Below are 24,684 nucleotides of genomic sequence, written 5' to 3'. Positions count from 1 at the left end.
TGTTATTCATTTTTTTAATTTAGTGTACCCGTTATCTCGAGATAAGCCCATAAACAGCAAAGAGAGATTTATATCAGCTTTAGTTGAATACTATTAAATACTATCAGACTCTCTTCGCTGAGAATTTAAACTGTGTATGATTTTATTATATTACTGTATTTTTAAAGGTATTTCCTAATTATAATACTGTTTATTATTATATCTATACTACCATTTAATAATTGATGGTGCATTTTTTTTACATGTGTGTAAAATTCAGCTGCCTATATCACGCCCAAATTACAATAGGCGATACACCGTTAGAAAGAGTGGAAAAAATATGCTATTTGCCAACATTTCTAGAAGATAGACACATTTAGAAGAAGATTGCACGTTTCATTTATTATTTATTCTCTGCAATGCGAGGAAGAGGCATTTATATATCTCTGCAAATGCGAGAAATGATGATTAATCATTATTCTAACAAAAGAGCAACATGTATTTTTCGACAAAAAAAATATTTTATTGCTTGATACTCTTTTCCATAATAGTTCAGTCTATCTTTGAAAACATCGTTGATTTCACGTAAAAACCTTATACAGCTACTTGTAAGTGCTAAAAGGTATATGAGGAGCAATTATTACAGTTCAAACAAGGTTGATAAAAAAAAACGAACTAAATAATTAGTAACATATTTTATTAGTTGAATAAGTTTTGTCATATGTCAATTTAGAAATATTAATTTAATTAATTTATTACTACAATAATACTGATGAGATACAAAAGCAGCGCGATACATTTAACATCAAGTTTGTATCATTAACAATTATATCACTTTATAAACTGGTTAATGAGCACAAAAATGCTTTGTTTTAGACTTAACATAAATATAATAAATAAACTACCAAAAGCTTATAACTAAAAACTTAAAAATAAGTTATGTAAGGTACTTGTCAGTTTCTTGCGATCACTTTGTGTAGTTATTTTTTCTATGCTCTAATAACCGCTTTTCCGGTAGTTTTACCTTTCAACATATCGACAAAGAGATCGAACATATTTTCGATCCCATCGACTATCGATTCCTTATACTTGATTTTGCCTTCGTTCACCCACGTATGTAGTTGGTTTATTCCAGTCATCCAGTCCTTTGATCGACAATAGACACCCAAGGCTTTGGCTGACAAATTTTTCTCTTGGATCGCTTTTTGAATTGACATGGAGAGAGCTGGAAAAGAAAATATAAATGTTCGTATAGTGACAGTACAAACTATAATACATATAGAAATTAGAAAATAAATAACGACATATGAGAAACATATAGACAGACAAATTTGGGAAACATACCTTATGAAATTATTTGGGGATTATAGACTAGAACTTGATATAGACAAAGATCGTGCAATTCCCCCCTAAGAGATAACAGTGGCCGTTACTGAAACAAAACCACAGAAGGTACCACGTGAAGAAGCAAATGGTGACTGAACACTGCAAAATCTTAAGTCCTGCTGTAACCAAATATCTGACACGCTTCTTGACTCGCGTATATGACACTACCTCAAGACAGGCTTATAGCCACGTAAACCACCACCAAAGAAGGCAGAAAAATGTGATAACCATAAAACAATATCAGTGAGTCACGCTGCAAAAATTTTCGATGAATATCAAAACTGCTCATAATATGGTTTACTATGGGGTTTAAATTTCTTTTCCTTCTTCTTCGTTGTCGTATGTAGTCTTTAAAGCCTGTTTCTTCTTCAATATTAGCCTCCTAAATTGTTTAAATTATCGCACCATCTTTTTCTTGGTTTGCCAATACATCTCCGTCCATTTGATGACTTATCTCGTGCTATTCGTAATATCCTATCCTCAGTCTTCTATATTGCATGCTCTTCTTTTCGCTTCTCTCCCTATCCAACAGACTTTTCCATAATATTCGTCGGAGTATTTTTATCTCTGTTGTTTCTAGTAGTCGTCTCGTTTAAGATGTGTCAGGTCTCGTCTCCGCCGTGTACGTTAATATACTCGGACTTGTTTTTGTGTCTTGTCTTAGGTGTTTGTTGTTCGAGATTGTGTCATTAAGAGATCCCACCGCTTTACTTGCTATTAAGCTTTGTTATATTACTTCTTCTTCAATATCTCCGTTACTAGTTATATCTATTCCCAGATATCTCAACCTTGCTTCCTGCTTTATTATTTGCCTATCAATTTTGATTTTACATTGTACATTGTATTTAGATGTTATCTTACATTTGGTTTACCACCGTTTACAACTACCGCCTTAAAACTGCGACAGAAACAAATAATGAAACCTGGAGATCTAGTTGGCCACCTGAAAATCTTAGAAGAAATTCCATTGGATTCTAAGGACATGCCGACAGATGCTATGCCAGCCAAATTCGACTTTGAAGCACCCTTTGAAGTGGTCATAAAAAACCACCAAATGGGTGAAGGAATTGAACCAAAAGTGGAAGAAGGTTCACTCGTATGGTATACGGATGGATCTAAGATAGATGAAAGGGCAGGAGTGGGAGTTACTGGGCCCAATTTCAGGATATCTAAATCTCTTGGAAACGCCCCAACTATCTTCCAGGCAGAAATACATGCTATAGACATAAGTGCCCAAGAATGTCTCAACCGAGACACCCGTAGGGCAAAAGTCCTTATTTTATCAGACAGCCAAGACGCCTTAAAGGCTCTAAAGTCATTTACATGTGAGTTGAAGTTGGTTTGGGACTGTAAACAATCTCTCAAGAAGCTGGCGAAACGCAACAATGTAACTGTGATGTGGGTGCCAGGTCACAAGGTAATTGCAGGAAATGAGGAAGCTGACAGCCTCGCAAAAGAAGGAGCTAATACCCCATTCCAGGGTCCGGAACCCTTCTGTGGACTATCGAAAAGCCACATCATAGAGGAACTCCGTACCTGGGAACTCAATCAACTAAGATCATATTGGTCTAACACACCAGGACAAAGGCAAGCAAAAAGGCTCATAAAAGTGTCGCCTACTGCAACAAACCGCCTTCTCGAAATGAGTAAAAAAGATATCAAAATGGTCACTGGCCTTCTCACTGGTCACTGCCCTCTGAGATATCATCTCAAGAAGATGGCCAAATCAGATAGTGAAAACTGTCGTTTCTGTCACAATGAAAAAGAAACGGCAGAACATATACTATGCAACTGCGTAGCACTGTTCTGCAAAAGACTAAAATTCCTAGGAGAGGTCAGTCTGGCGTCCTCTGACATAGGAAACAAGTCACCTGGGAAGCTAATCAACTTCATCAGAAGTATTGGCATTCTAGAGTTTAACTAGATTAAGGTATGCACAAAAGATCTCTATAGGTCGAAGTGCGGTAAGACCGCATGGCCTTAACGACCTCACATAATCTAATCTAATCTAATCTACATTTGGTTTCTTCTGCTGATATTGTCATATTGTATTTCTTGGCTGTTGTATTGAAGATGTGTGTTAATCTTTAAAGCTCGTCTTCTGTCTCGGCGATTAATGCGGCGTCGTCTGCATAACATAATATTTGGATTTCTTTGTTCCCCATTCTGTAACCATAACCTTTACGTACTGTTTGTATTATTTCGTTATTATATTAAAGAGAAGTGCGCTTAACGAGTCACCCTGTCTGACTCCGCTTTGTACTGGTACACACTGTGTTAGTTTTCCATTTATCTTTGCCTGTATTCGATTATGGAAGTAGATGTTTTCGATGGTTTTTATAATATTGATTGGTATGTTTCTTTTATATAGTGGGTATAAGACATCTTCGATTTGGATGCGATCGGAAGCCTTTGTCAGGTCTATAAAACATAGATATGCTGGTTTATTGTACTCGATGGCCTTTTCTGTGATTTGTCTTAGTACAAATACGGCGTCTACGTAGGATCTTCCGGATCTGAATCCTTGTTGTTCATCTGATAAAGTTGTTAGTTTATTGATTTTGTTGGTTAGGACTTTTGTGGTAAGCTTAAGTGCGGTGTTCAGAAGATTTATACCTCTATAATTGTTGGAGTCATCTTGATCTCCTTTCTTGAACATTGGCATCAGTATGCTGTTTCTCAATGCGTCTGGTATCTTGCAGTGCAATATGTCAACTAGACCACTCAAAAGAAATTTAGAGAAGAATTAAAATTATCAGAGCAGGATTCATCAGAAATACCAAGAATAATTCATACAAAGAAGACTGAGAACCTAAAATGTTATGTATGGCCGATATGGCCTGATTCTCTATGACCTTGAAACATGGAAACTCCAATAACGCATTTGAAATGTGGTTGTCTAAAAAAATGATTTGAATAAGATGAATCCCAAGAATAAACACCTAATGTAGAAGTTTTGTCTATATAATAGAGAATATAATAAATAAAGCCCTACGTTATGAACATTTTATCTGTTGCTGGATGATTCGGTGTAACAACAAGTATGGAAAAATGTTAAAAAAACTTACAAATCTATACAATTTTTAATTACAAACTCAATAAAATATGACAGTTTTCTGTTTTAAAATAGAACATTTAGTACTTACAATAATCAGGTTTTTCCTTGTTGTAATTGGAGATGCTGCCATTCTGTGCCACTCTTCCGTTGTTATTCATATGACCGTATATAATTTCAGCTGTCTTTCCTCCCACCTGCAAACAAAATCTTAAGGTTTATAAAATAATACAAGTTAGAATTAGCTGATCATTTGCGCGTAAATAGAAAAGAAGGTTTCGTGAGAGGGATAGAAAAGTCTTGAAGTAATACAATGTGTACAATGCGTTTTACTCGTTTTCGCATATTGTGCAAAAACCTAGATATAAGAAGAAGGCGACAAAAAAATAAGGCGTATCTAAGAAGACGCAAACTGACTGGATGGACGTATGAAATAAAACGCGTCAGCACGAATTGAATGCAAGAAACTTAAGATAGAAATAGGTGTAAAATATTACGGGTTGCCTTTCGGCATTTCTTTAAGCTTAATTTTTTTCGAAAATACTAAAATATTGCAAATTTATGTGAATATTAAAAAAATGAAACAATATTAATAATGAAATTCTTTACATTTATAAATAAAGATTACGCCTGCACAATCTACGCCTTAAAAAACATAGTTGCATGCATAAAAAGTGTTATTAATAAACGTTTTCTCACGAATAGTTCCATTCCTTACAGGAAAAAACCAATTTATTTTACTTGCATAAGTGTGCAGTAGACAAGCAAATAGCTATTTTATTTTTAGACTACATTTTCTATTACATAAATCGATAAATGTGACCTTGGCAGTTCTCAATATGCACTAAGTTGCATAGAAATATCTTAATTTATCAATTACGCCTGATAGATTTAGTTAGAAATTTTGTATAGAGTCATAGGTTATGGTTTTGCATCATTGCTACTTTGTAATAATTTGTTTATATTAAGCTTTCAGTTTTTTCAATATATGTTTTTATTTTCACTGTATATCTGTATATTATTCTTCTTTTGAACAAGACTTCCTCTGCTTTATTTTTACCGAACCTTCATCTTGAACTGACTTTTTCGACCCATAGAGCTCCATTCTATTACTTTTTATCCATCTGCCGGCATTGGCGCTTCTTACATGTATCACTTCAATATTTATTTAAACCTACATAAACCATAGACCTACACTAAGCTCCTGATGAGCATTCATAACAATTTATCTTACCAAAGTGTCCTCTATTAATCCATATTCCATAGAGATAAAGATATTTCAGTGCATTACCTTCTATGTTTCGAATTTTTCTTTAATCTCACTTCTTTCAACAAATTAGTTCTTCTTTCTCTATAGGCACGAAGTTCCAGCACTATTAGTGCTATAAGTGTGTCCAACTTAGGTATCTAATTTTAAAAATAAAATGAATGCACTTTTATTCGAATTGTTTGATTTACAACATTGTCTATTACTAAGGTTTTCTTTTTATTTCAAATCAAATTTACTTAATTCAAATTTTACCTTTTGAGCAGTATGATCAGATGTATGAGGATTGAATACAACAGAATCAAATATGTCTTCTTTAGAAATCAAAGATTTGTAAAAATATCTATACAGGTTTTTTATTACCTTGTATGCTTGTATAGTCTTTAATGGTTTTAATACCAAAGGAGCTCAAAAACGTTTTTAATGTGTCTGGCCATAGTGTTGTCCAAAATCTGTCTTGGTCTTGCAGTCTTGGTCTCGTTTTTGCGTTTTCGCAAGACCAAGCCCAATACCAAAACGGTCTTATTTTAGCAAGACCAAGACTGACCGTGCAAGATTTGACCAGAACAAGATAAAGACCGGGAACGCAATACCAAGACCAAGACCAATACCAGGTGTATTGGCGCAAGACCAAGACTATCTAAGTCTCGTCTTGTTCTTGCAGTTGTACAACACTACTGGCCACCTCGCACCCTCAAGCAACATATCCAAGTTAAAAGCACCAGCCAGAAAAATGATGGAGTCCTTGTCAACTAAATTATAAAGTATTTGGTCTAATTTGTTTTTCTTTTCGGAACACTCGGAACACTGTGAACTGCTTTTACATACAATATGAAGAGATTGAAAAAGAAGAAGATATTCTTGATTTAGGTGACTGCTCAGACAAATCAACAGAACAATGTGGCTGTTCTGTGACTGGTCAATTGATCTTGTGTTTTCTATCGTTGTCTCTAGCACATCAATTCCCCCTTTTACGAGGGATGGATTGTTATTGTTATTCTTAGTTTTTGCGACATTTTTACTTCCATGGAATTTTTTGGTAACTTTTTCTCTAGACTTTCCACTTTTTTCCACAGTAGCTTATTATTTTCCTCTAGGATTTGATTTTACTTCTTAACTTACCAATCAGTTCATTTAGAAGATGAATGATCGCATTTCATCTAAAATTAGAAGTTTTCCGGCTCAATCTCGTGCCGTACACGATTTATGGAACGCTTTTCCACACTTTTCACATATTATTGTGGTTATTTGCTTATTTCCGCAACAAGTAAACTTGTTTTTTTCGCTCTTGCTGTCGCGATCATCTTTATCGGACGATATCTTCGATATATGATAAAATATATTGACCAAAACAATTACACTGTTTGGTGGTATATTTGGTAATAATTTACTCTTAAAACAGTCTTTACATACCTACGCGGTTGTGTCTTGGTAATAATCGATTTAATTTGAGGGAGTATACTTATATAAATAATTGATTTATTTTCTCTCCGGTACTGATTTATTTTTGTTAAATATTCCATTCGCCATATGCCTAGATGATGAGATCGCATAATTATCTGCCTTTTTTTATTTTCTTACAGAAACAGTTTGCGGTAGAACAAACTTGTTACAAAGTTTAAATTCTTAGAAATGAGAACCATAAAAAGTTGAGAATTATTTTATAGAATCCAAGTCCGTCCTTTAAGTCGGTACAAATTTTCATGAATAGAAGATTTATAAGGAGGGATTATTTTTATTTCTTCACAATAATTTTTAAAAGGCCGTTAGGATAATGATACTACATTTGTGAATCCTGTATACAAAACTAGATCTAAACAAACAAACTGTAAATATTAACTAAAATAATTGACAATAAGAAATTTTAATGCTTTCTAAGAAACCTAAGTGCTTTTTATTGATAATAATTTATACCTGAGTGGAATATACAGCAATAGCCATGTCCAAAAGAAGTGACTAGAATTTCTCTGAATAGTAATCCCTAAACTAACGAGGCAGTGACGTTCTATAATTTACAATAATAATAATTTTTAAAGGTAGGTACAACATTTGGCAGCATTTTTGTATATTTGAAACAACACTTCTTCTTCTTTTTCTTTCTCTTTATAAGCAATTCTGCTTGTTCATTGGCGGATTAATACCTCTATGGAAGGTTGTCACTTCCACCTTTTACGCGGTCATTCGATACTTATTCTGCCGATTGGTGATTTATCTCTTGCTATTTTTACGACACGGAACTCCCCTATTCTGCTTGTGTGGTTATTCCATTCTTTTTTTTTATTTAGTATGCATATACACTGTATGTTACATTTTCTTCTAATTTCTTCACTTCTCTTTCGATCTCTCAGCGTATTTCCTGTATTTTTTCTCAGTACCCTAATCTCTGCCGTTTCCAGTAGCCTTTGTGTTGACCACCGCTGGCTAACCTATAATATTAGTCTGGAAAAAAGCCTTATCAAATCGCGCGACCCTAGGAGGACGGATGTAGAACTCTACAACCGACTATTAGAAGATGCTCTGCGGAATGAAAAGTCTTCAACTCCAGGAACTAATACAGAATTGGAAAGGTATACGGTGTCTATCCAAAACAAAATAAGCTATGCTTATAAAACAATCCTGTCCAATAAGGATGGTCCAGGCAAGTCGCAAAACCAACTCTTGGTGGTGCGCTGAATTGGAATACCTTAGTAAAATAACAAGAATAGCTTTTAATAGAGCGAAACGCATCAAACTCAAAGAGGATTGGGATTCTTATCAATCAATCTCAGAGAGTTTAAAAAAGTCTGCAGACAAAGACAAAGAGCTGCTTGGAGAACCTTCTGTGAGGAAATCGAAGATTTCCCGCAGGCTTCCAGGCTACAAAAAGCGCTCTCAAAGGACCCACATCGGCATACTGACGAAGGAAGATGGGAACAAAACTTCCAACTTTCGTGAAAGTGCTGAGGTCCTGACGAAAACACACTTTCCCGGTTCTAGTGTCTCAATAGCACCAAACCGGATGGAAGAAGCAATCATACCCTCAATAAACGACTGGCATCTCGCCAGAACAATGATGAATGAGGAAAAGGTAAAATGGGCCATATTGTGCTTCACCTCTTTTAAATCACTAGGGCCTGACGACGTATATCCAGCCCTACTACAATGGGGACTGGATATCCTTCTGCCGCACCTCGTGGAAATATTTAGAGCCTCTTTGGTTCTGAGATATATTCCTAAGAAGTGGAGAGAGGTACGTGTGGTCTTCATACCAAAATCAGGTAGGATGAAGTACACTATATCAAAGGCTTTCCGACCAATTAGCCTAACATCCTTTCTGTTGAAAACGATGAAAAGGCTATGCGAGAGGTACATAAGGGATGACGTTCTGGTCCATAGTCCAATTAAAAGATCGCTGGATAATAAAGAATCCACCCTAGGTATATTCATAGACATTGAGGGAGCGTTTGATAAAACCACATTCCCAATTATCACCCCACAGCTCAACCTCAGGAATGTTCCCCTAGCCGTAAGCGAATAAATTTTCAGTATGCTCTCTAATAGAGCAATAAGCATAAATATAGAAGACGTTTCTGTTAGAGGCATGGTTACGAGGGGGTGTCCACAGGGAGGGGTGCTATCACCACTACTCTGGAACATAGTTATAGATACCTTGGTTGGCCAACTCAGCAGCAACGGTACACGATAGTCTATGCAGACGATATTGCTGTCCTGCAAAGCGGTAGGTTTGAGAACACAATGCCGTTCCCGTGCATTGGAAAGCACGTAAAGTTGTTGGCCCCCTTGGACTATTGTGCATCGACAATAGTTACTTCAAATCGGGTTAAAAGATGCAATTGGCGCGAGTCGAATTTCCCTGGCAAAAATGTCATACCATATTATTGTTATACTACAAAATTTTTTAGTCAAAAATTTTAAATAATTTAAAATTCTGAAGCACTGATTTATGACGTCACGTTCTGAATTATTAGTGTCATAGAAATTGTACTATTGATAGTTTTCAAACTGAGTATAAATGGTTTTACTTACACTATCGAAGAAGCAATCTACACCTTGCGGAGCAATTTTCTTCAGTTTGGCATCAATATCATCCACCTTATAGTTAATAAAATGGTCGAATCCCAATTCCTTAACCAACCACTCGCCTTTTTCATTAGACCCAGCTATACCTATCACGTTGCATCCGTAAATTTTCCCGATCTGTCCTACAATGCTTCCAATGGCTCCTGCTGCTGCTGTCACCACAACTGTGTCGCCTTCTTTGGGTTGACACAGCTCCAAGAATAAGAAGTACGCTGTGTTTCTGAAATAAAACCATAATTTTTTTAGATAAAATTGTCAAGTTGTAAAAATTTTACAGTTTACTTACCCTGGCATACCGAGTACTCCTACTCCTACAGATGGGCAGAGATCTCCGATGTCTGGAAGCAGATACGGTTCTGGTAGAGTTGGTGGTTCTTTTTTACCATTGGAGATGCTGTATGTCCTCCAGCCCGCTCTTAAAACCACTAATTTACCAACTGGAAATTCTTCATTTTTACTTTCAATAATTCTAAAATATACCACAGCTTTTAATACCACACATACAATATAGTGCACTGGATTATAGTACAATTTGAGCGAGAATTTATAGTTGTTATTATGTATTTATTTATGAATCTTACCTGGCTACTTGAGTTCCCCATATAGGTTCTCCGATTGTAAATTTCTCTGATAAACCTCGCATGAATGGATCTACACTGAGGAACATGGCTTGCGCGAGAAATTCTGAAAAATGTACAAGATTACAATCGTATATTAGGCCAAACAATAATGTTTTACAGCTTGTTTTAAATGCAGTTCTATGAAATATATTCACAATCGTATCCACAGTGTCGTTGGAATATTACAAAAATTGAGAAGAATATTTTATATTTGAAACAGAAATATATAGACTAGGCGGGATCTGTAGAAATTCAGACCATAATGGACATTTTCCATAGGAAGCTATTTTTTTGCTGGAATCCCTTTAGGATGTGCCCAATATCGATAATCACGATATGCGCCAGTCGCAAACCCTGTGCTAAATTTTTTATTTAACAAAATTTGAAAAAAATTGAAAATTTCTCGTTCTTTTGCTCCTATTTTCGTTTATAATTCGGAAAATATTGATCCTAGAGAAAAAATTATACGAAGTTAAAAGTTTCGGTATTCAATTTTACAGAATATTTCGTTAGCTAGAAATTGAAAATTTAATGTTTATTGTTGAAAAAATAGCAACAATTGGAAAAAAAGTACAAAAAAATGAAGTTAATCCTTTAAATGTTTTCGACTTTTTAAACTTGACTTACAAGCTCCATATTCCGTCTAGAAAAACTTTTTAATTTGTTTAAAACGTGTGCTAAATTTTGTTAAGTTCGGTCGGATAGGTTTTGCATAATAATTTTTCAATCCAGCCTGCTGAAAAAAAATCGCAAATTTTCAAATTTATAGTAGGCCCTAAATAAGGCTCTCAGATAGTTGCAAATTTTTTTACATATAAAGGAAGGCTCAAACTTTCAAACGCTTTTTGTAAAATTCAAATCGGTTCACTAGGAGAGCCTAGAAATTTTTTTAAAGTTTTAAACATTTTTTAGGCTTATAAACAAATTGAATAACTTTATGAGCTTTAAACATATCGATTTCAAGATTTATACACTTAAAGAACATTACAAGACGCTTCTTTAAAAAAAACGATACATTCGGCTTACTGGTTGCCGAGATATTGAAGGTCAAGGTCAGACCTGAAGATTCTTGTCCTTCTAAAAAAAGAAAATAATTGTTTACTAAAAGTAACAATTTACTTCAATGTATAAATTGCAAGCCCTAAAAAAATGCATGAAGAAAAAATGCAATTACTTGTTTAACATACAATTGTTTATTGCAAATTTCCCACTTTTGCAATTAAAAATGGTATTTGAAAATATGATATTTGAAATCCTTGTCGTCCGAGACATCGATTAAAAAAAAAGAGCAAAATTGGTTAACAAGAAGCCGAGATAATGCAATTTTTAGCGCGCGCTATGATTTTGAACTCGCCGATTCACATTTCGAGAGAATGTCCCCCACCACCACCTCTCATGCATTCCGAGCGACATTTTACGCGAAAACGGTTTTTTATTTGTGTTTTTTATTGATGTTGCCATAAAAAGCACTACGTAAAACTTTTCATATAAAAAGTATTTGACAAGACGAGGGTATTTGTTTAAAAACGAGCCCTCTATCACTAATGGCTACACGGCAAATCTATGCCAGCTTTGACCTTAAATATCTCGGCAACCAGTAAGCCGAATGTATCTTTTTTTTTTGTGAAAAGGTTAAAGAAGCGCCTTTTAATGTTCTTTAAGTGTATAAATTTTGAAATTGATATGTTTAAAGCTCGTAAAGTTATTCAATTTGTTTATAAGCCTAATATATATAAAAAATGTTTAAAACTTTAAAAAAATTTCTAAGCTCTCCTAGTGAACCGATTTGAATTTTATAAAAAGCGTTTGAAAGTTTGAACCTTCTTTTATGTGTAAAAAAATTTGCAACTATCTGAGGGCCTTATTTAGGGCCTACTATAAATTTGAAAATTTGCGATTTTTTTCCAGTAGGCTGGGTTGCAAAATTATTATGCAAAACATATCTGACCGATCTTAACATAATTTAGCACACGTTTTAAACATATTAAAAGGTTTTTCTAGGCGGAATATGGAGCTTATACGTCAAGTTTTGAAAGTCGAAAACATTTAAAGGATTAACTTCATTTTTTTGTACTTTTTTTTCAATTATTGCTATTTTTCAACAATAAACATTAAATTTTCAATTTATAGCTAACGAAATATTGTGTAGAATTGAATAACGAAACTTTGAACTTGTTATAATTTTTTCTCTAGGATCAATATTTTCCGAATTATAAACGAAAATAGGAGCAAAAAAATGAGAAATTTTCAATTGTTTTCAGATTTTGTTAAATAAATAATTTAGCACAGGGTTTGCGACTGGCGCATATCGTGATTATCGATATTGGGTACATCCTGAAGGGATTCCAGCAAAAAAATAGCTTCCTATGGAAAATGTCCAATCGAAAACAGATCCCGCCTAGACTAATATTATTACTCACTTACACAACAAATGAAATTTGCATTTATTCAATCAGTGCGTTGGTTGGAGATGAGTTTTCAAGAAACTAGGCAAGGAAGTAATAAAATTGTTTGGCACATTTTTTATTGATTCTTTCCAAAATTAAAAAAAAAAACTTGCAAACTCACTATATAAATAACTATAAAAATTTTAAGAGCTTATCATAAAATAGATAAATATAGTAAAATAGATCAAATCTACATTTCGATTAATGCGTCATAGTTAAGTAGGATTATTTTAGCTGCAAGGTCAAAGTCAAGTCGCTCACGGTCACGGAATTATACCAATACAAAATGTTTTAATTATTATGCGTCATGTAAAATACGCAATAATTAAGTACTATTTTTATATGAGAGAAGAAAACACAAAAATATCTCGTGTAGAGATGATACAGCAATTTGGTTATCCGTTAATGTAAGATTAAAGCTCTTATTGTTGTTAAACGGTGCACTTTGCACCGATTTCATTCATGGGTCATGGGTCTATGGCCTCGAATGTCGTTGAATTTATAATTTTCTTCACAATGTTTTATATTTTTATGGTCTGTTTGAAAATGTCGGCAAAATATTATAAAAATATGTTGCCACATTGTAGTACATACACTTACATATTTTATTAAGGACTAGTAAAAGATTGTAGGTACTACTCTGAAGATATCTTAATATTTCTAAAATGATTTTAATACGTGAACAAAATATTTTCATGCAATTTCCTGGTGGTCATCGTGTCAAAAGCCTCTGCGGTGTCAATTAACTTGGGACTTTTTTGGAGACAAATTATTGAGTCATGTCTACATAAAAAAAAACGAAGCAGAAAAACCTCTTCTGAGCATAAACTATAATATACAGACTATATAGAGAATGTTATCCAAATTTAAGAAGTATTTCACAAATTACCAAAGAAAACGTACCTCTCACACAATCTTTTGAGTAAAACAGCAACAAAACTAATATGATATCGTAATGGTGAAATTACTGAAAAAGTTTTTAAAAATGTCTATCCCAAAGTTGTATCAAACGGAAGAACGGTGACAGTAGATAAATTCCAAAGAGTTATTGAATGGTGAAGTGTAGCACGAAGCAGTAGTGAACTTGTGCGTTTGCAGAAGATGAGATAGTTGAAAGGCAGTGAAACGCAATGGAAAATATCAAGGAAAAATTAAATATGCATAGAAATGATCAAATTTGATGGACACCAAATGCAGAGAAAGATATATTAACTAATAATGTATATATGGGAATATGAAATAATGTCAACTGATTTTATGAGGCATGCATCCGCTGTAAAAATAAGGAGACAAACTGAAGTGTGCCAACTATGTAGGTATAGCCTTAATAGATATTGTATACAAAACCTTAGCAAGAATGTTGGGAAATAGACTAAATTACTGTGCGGACAGAATCTTATAAAAGTATCAGGCCGTCTTTAGAAGCGACAGATCTACTATATACCAAATCTCCTCTTTAAAGGAGATCCAAAAAACTTGTAAGGAAGGTAAAGTTCCTCTGCATGTATTGGAGCAATGGAGCAATTTCCTTCTTGAGCAATGGAACATTTGGGTATCCAAAAAATGACACTTAATAACTCTATCTATCAAATTGCTTCGCACGGTCACATTTTAGATCAATTTACGATTACCAAAGGCTTGAAACAGGGAGATCCTTATTCACTACAATATTCAACTTAGTGTTGTAAACTGTAATCTGAAAATGCAACATGAAGTGAAAGAACCAATCATGAAAAATGAGCAGCAGTGCATGCCATTTGCTGATGATCTAACGGTCTTGAGAACCGCTACAGAATTAAGGAGAGTAACGAAGAAAATGAATGAAGAAGCAAAGAAGTATAGATTGGAATTAAATTAAGACATAACCAAATATATGATCATGGAAAAACAAAAGAAAAAAGAATGATAATGATGAATTCAAAAAATACGTTTCTAGACAAGACACGATATAATAAAAACTCCCAATGTATTATAAAACAGTAATTAGACCCATAGTAACACATGCCTTCGAGGCATGGACATTAAATAAGAAGAAAGAGGATACTTTGGACATATGGGAAAGAAAAATATTGAGACGCGTTTTCGGAGGAAGCAAGATCGAATACGGATGGAAGAGAAGAACCAATAATAACTCAATGGCTTTTGTACAAAGAACCTACCATCACCAGGTTAGTCCAAGTCGCAAAGGATCAAATGGTTTGGACATGTAGAAAAAATAGCAGCGAACAGAATGCCTAAACTAGTTATGATCAGGAAACTAGTCGGTTCCAGAACCAAATGTGGTCATGGCTCTTGTTCAAACAACCATGACCTTAACAAATCAGAAATTGGGCCTTCTTCTTCATCTACTCTATTACTCTATTACTCTACTATTTCTCCGAAAGATATTTGCCCATTTCCCAACTCTTCACAACCACGACTCACTACTAAACCAAAATCTTTTGGTATAGTAGTTATTCTTACAAGCACTCCCTACAAATATCAGCTTAGGTGAGCGACAAAAAATAAGGAAGAACTGAACAAAAAGAGAGCTTTTAAATTAAAAAATAAAGCTGCAGTTACTGGAAAGCAAAAAAGAACAAAGAAGAAACCACGTTCAATCAAAGTTATAAAAAACAAAAAGGGAGACCTAGATGGGGAAGAGTTGGATTTTGAATAAGATGCAGAGAGCTTCATTTGTTTTCTAAGATCTCCTGCAGGAGAGGGCTGGGTGCAGTGTTATATTTGTCAACTCTGGGTCAGTGATAAATGTGCTGTAATAGAGGACAATGATTGCGACCTTTACAACTGCGACTATTGTAATGACAATGCCAGGATAGATAGAGTTCGTAGAAATTTGTAATTATTGTACTACATAATCCATGTTTAGTTACGCATCATCTTATAAGTAGTTTACGTTTTTTGTATTGTAGTTTAAATTTTGTTATTTTATTACTAAATTAATATACCTATAATATCTTTTCCCGAAACGATGTTTACTAATTTATTTCACTTTATTTCCAATACCTTTTTAGCCTACCGTAAGGGATCATTTTACCCAACCCTGTTGATCCTTTTATGTAAAATAATCCTTTTGCAAACATTTGAAATATTGTAAAATGCATTTATTATACGTTTTTAAATATTAATTGCATATATCATACTGGGAGCAGATTAGTTGATTAAAAATAATCTTCCCATTTTTTTTGGCCTGTAATTAGGCATTATTTAGAGTTTTTTGTCTAACGGGGATCATTTTGAGCCACTCAGGGGATATCTATTATTAACAACAAAAACAACTGACTATGTTAGAAAATATTTGACGAACACAGATTGAAAAATCTTTTTGGGAACCATATTAAGGATCATTAACTGTATGAGAAATCAGCAATTGGTACTCATTAAAGATTTATAGACTACAAAGCAGCCTACGACTCTGCGAATAGAAGAGAAATATTCAAAGCCATGAAAGAGCTAGGAATACCAAATCAGTTGGTAAATTCAACAAAACTAACTCCTGAAAACAACCCCTGGTTCAATATATAACAAAACAGTGCAAATCCTTGTCTATGCTGATGATATCAATATTGTTGGGAGAATATTGATAATTTAATAATAAACACCATCAAAACGAAGTATATGAAAATAAGCACGCAACCACAAATCCTACGCTCACTTATTACAGAAAACGACGTCATCGAAGCAGTGAACGACTTTGTATACTTGGGAGCGCTCCACTGAAAATAATACTACCGTAAAGATAAACTGCAGAGTTTGCACAGCCAACAGATGCTGTTTTAGGCTCAATTTCCTCCTTAAACCCACAATTATATCGAGAAATGCAAAAATAAAACTCTACAAAATAATAATACGCCCAGTCTTAACATATGGTTCGGAGTCCAGCTCTGACAAAAAGTAATGAAAACATGTTGGATGTTTCAAAAGAAAAATACTAAGGTAAATCTATGGAGCAGTGAATGACAATGTAGTGTGGAGAAGACAATACAACTTAGAACTTTGTACAATATAGGAGGAACCAGATATCGTAAAACATATTAAGATAGGACGTCTGAAGTGGATAGGGCATGTATTGCGGATGAAACAAAATAGACCCATTGGTCAGAGAGGAGAGAAAGACCCAGAACAAGGTTCCCTGATAACATTGATAAAGACATGAAAAATATGGAAATACGTGCTTCGCGGAGGAAGGCGATGGACAGTGTCGACCGGAGAGAAATTCTTGAGAAGAGGAGAATCCACGCAGGACTGTAAAGTAAGAATAATGATAATCATGAAATCAGCAAAAATTGATTGACAAAAAAAGGATCAATAGAAGAAAAAAACTTCCTAATAAAAAAGTTTGAAGCAGATCAGAAGAATATTCGGAATTTTTTTGTCGTACCAGAAGTAAAATATGAATAAAGACAACTGAATAGCTACATACAGTGACTAACACATAAACAATTAGCCCACAGTGAAAGCCCGCATACAATGCATATTTATCTCTCTCTCTTGTTGTTTCCTCATTGCTGAGGATCGTGATTTCCTACAATGCGGGCTGTCAATTCTCTCCATCTCTTGCGATTTTGGGCTGCTCTCATGGACTCGGAAAACGTCTCTCCAGTGGCTTTCTGTACTTGATCTGACCATCGGATAGGTGAGCGTCCTCTGCCTCTACGTCCTTCTACGTTTCCGCACACAATTAGTCTTTCTAAGTTGTCATTGTCTCTTCTGGCAATGTGGCCAAAAAACTTTAAAACATTTGCAAGACACTGAGAGTTGAGTCTGGTCTGAATGTTTAGCTCTTCGAGAATCGACTGATTGGATCTGTGCTCCGTCCACGAGACGCGTAGCATTCGTCTCCAGCACCACATTTCGAATGCGTCAATCCTTTTCCTATCCTCTGATTTTATTGTCCATGTTTCGGCACCGTAACTGAAGATTGAAAAAATGAGTGTCCGTACCAGTCTCATTTTGAGTTTTTTGGATAAAGAGCGGTCCTTCCATATTTTTGACAGTCGAATCATCGCGTTCTTGGCCATCCCTATTCTTCTGCGAATTTCCGTATGGGAGGAGGCTGTAATGCTTAAGGAAGATCCTAGATACGTGAACTCGTCTACTTTCTCGAATTGATTTAGGGCGCCTGTTGTTTGGAGGATATTTATATTAACTTAAAAACCTATTAAAAAGATGCTCAACAGTAAGAATAGTTTGTATAGGTTTTTATTTTGACTCGCAAGGGAATATCCCGACCAAATATGATCAACTTGGTCCCCTTTTCGTGGGTATTTAAACATAAAGTCTATAAAAGTATTTATAAAGTATTTGTAAACACAAGATAAAGTATTTATTTATTATTTTCATCATTTAAAAATGATTTCATAAAAACAACGAATTGAAATATCATATTCAACATTTCGAAACTAAGAGTTTTTTAATATTTTTTGAAATGCGAGGATTTAAAATTTCAAAATAATCATTTTTTCAATTGTTTTTATTAATCTGCGAAGTAGTGGATTATTTTGTTATTCAGCTGCAACTGAGCAACTAAGTGTAAGTGTAATTCTATTCTCGTATAACACATATACCTTGAACTTGAAAACGTATACATCAAGCAACAGCCATGAACCTTGAACCAAATTTATCTCAACCTATTTCCAAAGTTCTCTAATAATACACAAGAACAACACAAGCAACAAAAAAATATTTTTACAAAATCTAAAAATACTTTTATTGATTACTTCGCGACCTAATAAAAAGCGTTACTCACCTCCGTCTTCAATGGGCCTCATTTCTTCTTCCACTAGTTCGACGTCGGTCTTTTTAGGCCACCCCTCGAACGGTTTCATATAATTCCACACTTTTGCTTTCACCATTTTTGCAATATAACAAACAAACTTTAACTCAGACTGCAGAGGTTTGTGTTTATGTATTATATATAGTTGTTGTCTGCTTTTTTAATGACGCCGCACGATTAGATAACGTGTATCACAGTTTTATAAGAAGCGCGAATTAGACTGAATGAAACGAATCCATTTAAACGCGTTGTTTACTTGATAACTGTCGGTGCCGAGAGTCAGGATTTTTAGCGAGTTCCTATATTTTAAATAGTCGATGCGGCAGAATGAAGCGTGCTTAGGAGTTTCCTTGATAAAATTGAATAATTCAGCGTCGGGGACGAAGTTTGGTCACAAGGATTCTATGATCTTGAAATAGAAAAAGTTAATGTTTTTTTTGTAAATATTGCTTCTCATCATTGTGGAGTATGTTTAATCATAAATATCATATTAGTGACAAAACGGATGATTTGTGATTATTTCATAGCAATCAATTGATAAACACAATATTTTTACTTGATATAAATTGCAGAAATCATTCTCTGTAATATCCACATTAAAGAAAATTTTACTAGACTAGACACTAGACTTAGACTAGGATTTTTTATGAAACTTCGATATCGTTCAATACTTTTCATCAATTAGTTTTTGGTTTGTCTTCTCTAAATAATTTTTCGGTTCTAAACTCTGTTTTAACTTATCCAATCTTTTACTTTATGTAATTTCTAACATTCTCTTGTCATTTTTCTAGTAAAATGAATAATTTGAAATGATTTTGATTTGTGCCCCTTTAGGATATTATTAACAATATGTATAACTGGCAACTGTAGTTCTTTGTAAACGCCCACTGAATATCTCCTAATAAGAAAAAAATCTATATAAATACCATAATTACAAGATAATTAGAAATGAAACACATGGACATGTAAGAAAAATAAAAAATGATCACTGTGAATGCTTTTCGAAAGAAATGAAACATGATTTTTACGGTCTGCAAAATGAAATATGGCGTTTCATGAGAGATCAAAGAACGGAGGTAAAGGAACTAATGGATCCGAAACACATAAAAAACGATACGTGGATTGACTACCTAAAAGAGCTCGTTACAGAGAAAGAAGAGGAGAGGAATTAATAGGGAATAATACTCATGGCTCCGAAACCTTCGTCAATGGACTGGCTTATCAGCAGATGAATTATTACATGCCTCGCAATATCGAGAACGATATCGGCAAATCGTCATGGAAGCTACCCACGCACAACATGCTACAAAACCCCTTGCACAACAACAATTAAATTTATAGACAAAAAACAACAGAGACAAGAAAACTAATGAAAAGGAAGAAGAGGGAGTATCAGGAACAAATAATCAGAGATATAGAAGAAAAAAGAAAGAACAAACAAGCGAGACAGTTCTTCAAAGGAGTTTCAGATATCAAGACTGGGTACCAAGCAAGAACAGAAAACTTCCTTCAAAACGACAGCGGGCAGCTTATCACTGATGACAAGAAAATCCTAAAAACCTGGAAGGAATACTTCTATCAACTATTGAACGGCCAATGTAGAAAAAATACATTAAACATAGAGGTACATACAGCTGAAATAGAAGACCAATACCCGACATACGAAGAAGTAATACACGCAATTAAAAAACTTAAAAATAATAAGACACCAGGTAGCGATGGTATACCCGCAGAGTGCTTAAAACATGGAGGAGAAACGTTGTACAGTTCTATATACAGGCTAATTCAAGACATTTGGCGAGAAGAAACAATGCCAGATGAATGGAAAGAAGGGGTTATTGTACCAATACACAACAAAAGGAAACAAAAAGCAATGTACTAACTACCGGGGAATAACACTCCTAAACACCACCTACAAAATCCTTGCAAACGTCCTACTAGAAAGAACCAAAACATACACAGAAGGAATCGTTTGATATTATCAATGCGGATTTAGACCGGGCCGCTCTACCATTGACCAGATATTCACAATAAAACAGATAATGCAAAAATGCTGGAAGTTTGATCGTGAGCTTCATCAGATGTTCATAGATTTTAAACAAGCATTTGATAGAGTATGTAGGTCTAGACTGTGGACAGCGATGCAGGGACTTGGCTTTCCAAAAAAACTAGTCAGATTGATACGGATTTGTATGGAACGGTTACGATCTAAGGTGAGAGTTGGACAACAATACTCGGGAGACATTTGAAATAAACATTGGACTAAAACAGGGAGATGCACTTTCACCACAACTCTTCAACTTAGCTCTGGAACACATAATCAGAAGTGCAAGAATCGAAAAACCGAATACAGTATTTCATCGAGAAGGACCAAACTTACTACTGGCATTTGCAGGTGATATCGATCTAATAGGAAACACACGATTAAGGATGAAGGAGACTTTCGTGAGGTTCGAGAAGCAAGCAGATAAGATGGGGCTTCAAATCAACGAAAACAAGACGAAATATATGTATATGAGCCGCAATAACCAAAGCAGAGACAGAATCAGTCAGAACATCACCATCGATGACTTTAACTTTGAGCGCGTTAGAGAATTCAAGTATCTTGGAACAACAATAACTGAAGACAATAACGGATCACAAGAAATAAACAACAGGATCCAGGCCGGCAACAGATGTCTTTTTGTCCTTCAAAACCTTATAAAATCGAAACAACTAACAAGACGTATGAAGATACAGGTCTATAAAACAATCATACGACCCGTTGTGATGTATGGAAGCGAAACGTAAACGATAACAAAGGCAAACGAAGAGAGACTATGTGTTTCTTCTTCAAGGGCCATCTTCGTTCCGAAGGTTGGCGATCATCAGGGCTATACGTATTTTCGAAACTGCTGACCGAAACAATTCGTTGCTGCTACAGCTATACCATTCCCGTAGATTCTTTAGCCAGGAGTTTCGTCTTCTTCCTATGGACCTTTTTCCTGCTATTTTCCCTTGCATAATTATTCGAAGCAGTTCATATCTTTCGCCTCTTGTAATGTGTCCCAAGTATTGCAGTTTTCGTTTTTTGATTGTAAATATGACTTCCTTTTCTTTATTCATTCTTCTTAAGACCTCGACATTTGTGACTCTCTCGGTCCATGATATTCTCAGGATTCTGCGATACATCCACAGTTCAAATGCCTCTAATTTTTTGGTATCAATCTTTTTCAACGTCCATGACTCCATTCCGTAGAACAGCACAGAAAGTACGTAACATCTCATCAGGCGAAGTTTCATTTCAAGGCTCAAATCTCTTCCGCAGAACACTCTCTTCATTTTAGTGAATATGGATCTGGCTTTTTCTATTCTTATTTTGATTTCTGCTGAGCTATCGTTGTCTTCATTTATAAAAGTGCCTAAATATTTGTATTTGCTAACTCGATCGATAATTTCATTGTGTAAATATAAATTTTGGACATTTTGTGTTGATTTCGATATTACCATAAATTTAGTTTTCCTTATGTTCAAAGATAGTCCATATTCTTCGCTGTAGTCTGCTATCTTATTCACCAATGTCTGTAGCTCTTCAAGTGTTTCTGCGATCAGAACGGTGTCGTCGGCAAATCTCAGATTGTTTAATCTAACACCATTTATTTTAATACCTACGGATTGCTCAGAGAGTGTTCTATTCATTACGTCTTCGGAATAGAGATTAAACAGGGTTGGTGACAGTATACACCCTTGTCTCACACCTCGCTTTATTTCGATTTCTTCAGTGGTATTATTCTCTACTCTCACTACTGCTTTCTGATTGTAGTACATATTTGCTATTAGTCGGATGTCTCGTTTATCTAAATTCTTTTCTGTCAGGAGTCTGATTAGGTGATCATGCCGCACTTCATCAAAGGCCTTGTTGTAATCTATGACTATGTGTTTGGGAAAGAAAAATTCTAAGGAAGATCTTTTGCCCTGTGCTGGATGAAGCATCAGGACAATATAGGATAAGAACTAACAAAGAGCTCGAAGAACTTTACCCAGACGCCAACACTATAAAAGAAATTAAGTCCAGAAGACTTCAATGGGCAGGACACCTCAGAAGACATTCTGACGAACGAACAGTAAGACTAGTGTGGGAGGAAGGATACCACGCGGACGCCCTCGTCACTGGTGGCGAGATAATATAGCAGGAGACCTAAGCACTATGGGCGTGGAGAATTGGATGGAGGTTGCTCAAGACAGAAAACAGTAGAGGTATGTTGTCGAGTCGCCTAAAATACGAAGGGTTGTAACGCCACGGAGTGAGTAAGTAAGACTGTTGCAACACAAGCTCGTTCCTCCAGTGCGACAAAGAAAACTGACGCAAAGCAGTCCCTGCATATCTTTCTAACCGGTCAAATTTATTAACCACGTGACGTAAATGTCCAAGAAGAAGGTCACGTAGTCAATAAACCAGTTTATGGGTATTATTTATAATGTTGATGCTCACAATAAACAACCATATTTAAGTTATATTTTTGATTTCGCGATTTCGTGGACAAAAAACTAGATGGCGTAGTTATCCTACCGGACAGAGTGACTTATGATTGTATAAGACAAGTAAGATTTCGAATATTGGTTAAGAAAATTTTTAAAAGAGTATGGAAAGTGGGATCTGGAGGTCAACATGAAAAAAAAAACAAATTACCTGTGTATAGGAAGGGAAGAAGCTATGGAAAACCTGGACCTCGACCAAGAAATAATTGAAAGTGGCCAGGAATACATATACTTAGGCCGAATAATGAAAGGAAGACAAATAATAGGTGACTAAAATTCTGATTTGTGGCAAAAAAATATAAAAGAAGATAGAAAGGGACGAACAAGATGAGAACAAACATTATCGTCAATATATTCCCGTAAAATTTCCAAATAGAACGGTTATGGTCTATGATAATTCTTTGTAATGTGAAATTCATTGGTGATTTTCCGGTAATTTCATTATAGATAAATCAATACAACTATTAAATAAATATTTTCGTAGGATACTTCGACAACGTGCAATTTTGTATCAGTAACACTAATGACTACTCCAATTATCTTTTTATATCCATTAATATACATGATTAAGTGTATCTACGTGCATTAGAAAATATATGCATGTGTCCAACTTTGGACACATGCACATGTGTCCATTGCATATGCATATTATATGCAATGGATTTTGAATTTGAAATTAGATATCAATTTTATTGGTTAATATACTAGTCTTCTTACTCTATTAAAAAATTTGTTTCTAAAAAAATTTGTATTCTCTATCTGCCATGTTTTGAATCTGCCTGCGTTTTGCTGCCTTTTTGCAAATTACGTCCACTTTTTCCTTAGTTTCCTAATATGTTTCCTCCCTTGTCGAATATTTACAGCATGTTGTTTCACTCTCTTTTATCCGTTAGCATACGTTTCCGTATTTTTCTTCCACTTTTCTTATGTAGTTATATCATTTGTTTTTTGTGAGAGTTCTAATTCTTTTGGTAGTTCATCTCCATATACTTAAATTTACTGTTCTTGTTTTTGGGTATGCTTTCCTGATTCTGTTTTTTCCCTTTATGATTTATTTCAGTTTGTTCGAAATTATGAATCGTCTATTCTTCGAATATTCTTTTGGAATGTTGTTTTCCATAGCCCGTTATATTTTTCTCGTGATTTCTACTATTTTTCTTTCCATTTCTTCTTTGGATTCAAATTATCTTTTTATCTCCATTTCGTCTAGCTGTCTTCTGTAGTTTCGCCACTTTGCTTCTATTTCGATCTTTTGACTGGCTTAATTCCATCATCCATGAATCGATCCTCTCGTTGATTTCTTCTAGACCTAGATTTTCATCGTCTCTTCTCCTATAAATAGAAAAATATAAATTTTACCCATTTTAATACCTTAATTTTCAATAATTTCAGTTTTTATTACTACCTGATTCCATTCTAGGTTATTTTTGGTGTATATTGTCACTCCTCTGTGTGGCTCTTTGGATCTCTTCCTCATATTGCTTTAAAGTTTGTTATCCTTAGTAGGTGTGTGTTGGTCATGTAGAATGTTTTTAAAATGTATAGATTTTGTCTGA

General features: G+C 34.7%; 2 protein-coding genes across 2 annotated transcripts in view; one reads left to right on the top strand and one right to left on the bottom strand.

Moving 5' to 3' along the window:
- LOC140449405 (discoidin domain-containing receptor 2-like) overlaps positions 1-24,684 on the top strand; it is a 1,157,947-nt gene that overhangs the window by 551,414 nt on the left and 581,849 nt on the right. The gene's annotated exons all lie outside the window — the stretch shown is intronic.
- LOC140449398 (prostaglandin reductase 1-like) lies at positions 660-18,908 on the bottom strand. Its single transcript, XM_072542557.1, has 6 exons — positions 18,584-18,908; positions 10,349-10,451; positions 10,054-10,236; positions 9,714-9,987; positions 4,512-4,617; positions 660-1,204 (listed from the first exon to the last, which is right to left on the bottom strand). The coding sequence occupies exons 1-6, from the start codon at positions 18,687-18,689 to the stop codon at positions 969-971; spliced, it is 1,008 nt and encodes a 335-aa protein (XP_072398658.1). The 5' UTR covers positions 18,690-18,908; the 3' UTR covers positions 660-968.

The sequence above is a fragment of the Diabrotica undecimpunctata genome, chromosome 9 (assembly GCF_040954645.1).
Source record: "Diabrotica undecimpunctata isolate CICGRU chromosome 9, icDiaUnde3, whole genome shotgun sequence".
NCBI classification, from domain to species: Eukaryota; Metazoa; Arthropoda; class Insecta; order Coleoptera; family Chrysomelidae; genus Diabrotica; species Diabrotica undecimpunctata.
This window is presented reverse-complemented; position numbering and strand designations above follow the sequence as displayed.

Excerpts from the sequence above, each read along its gene's own strand:
- LOC140449398 (XM_072542557.1), bottom strand. The coding sequence starts at position 18,689 with ATGGTGAAAGCAAAAGTGTGGAATTATATGAAACCGTTCGAGGGGTGG. Across the intron at positions 9,988-10,053 it reads GGAGTACTCGGTATGCCAGG|AAACACAGCGTACTTCTTAT; the intron begins GTAAGTAAACTG and ends GTTTTATTTCAG. Across the intron at positions 4,618-9,713 it reads TAGATTGCTTCTTCGATAGT|GTGGGAGGAAAGACAGCTGA; the intron begins GTAAGTAAAACC and ends TTTTGTTTGCAG.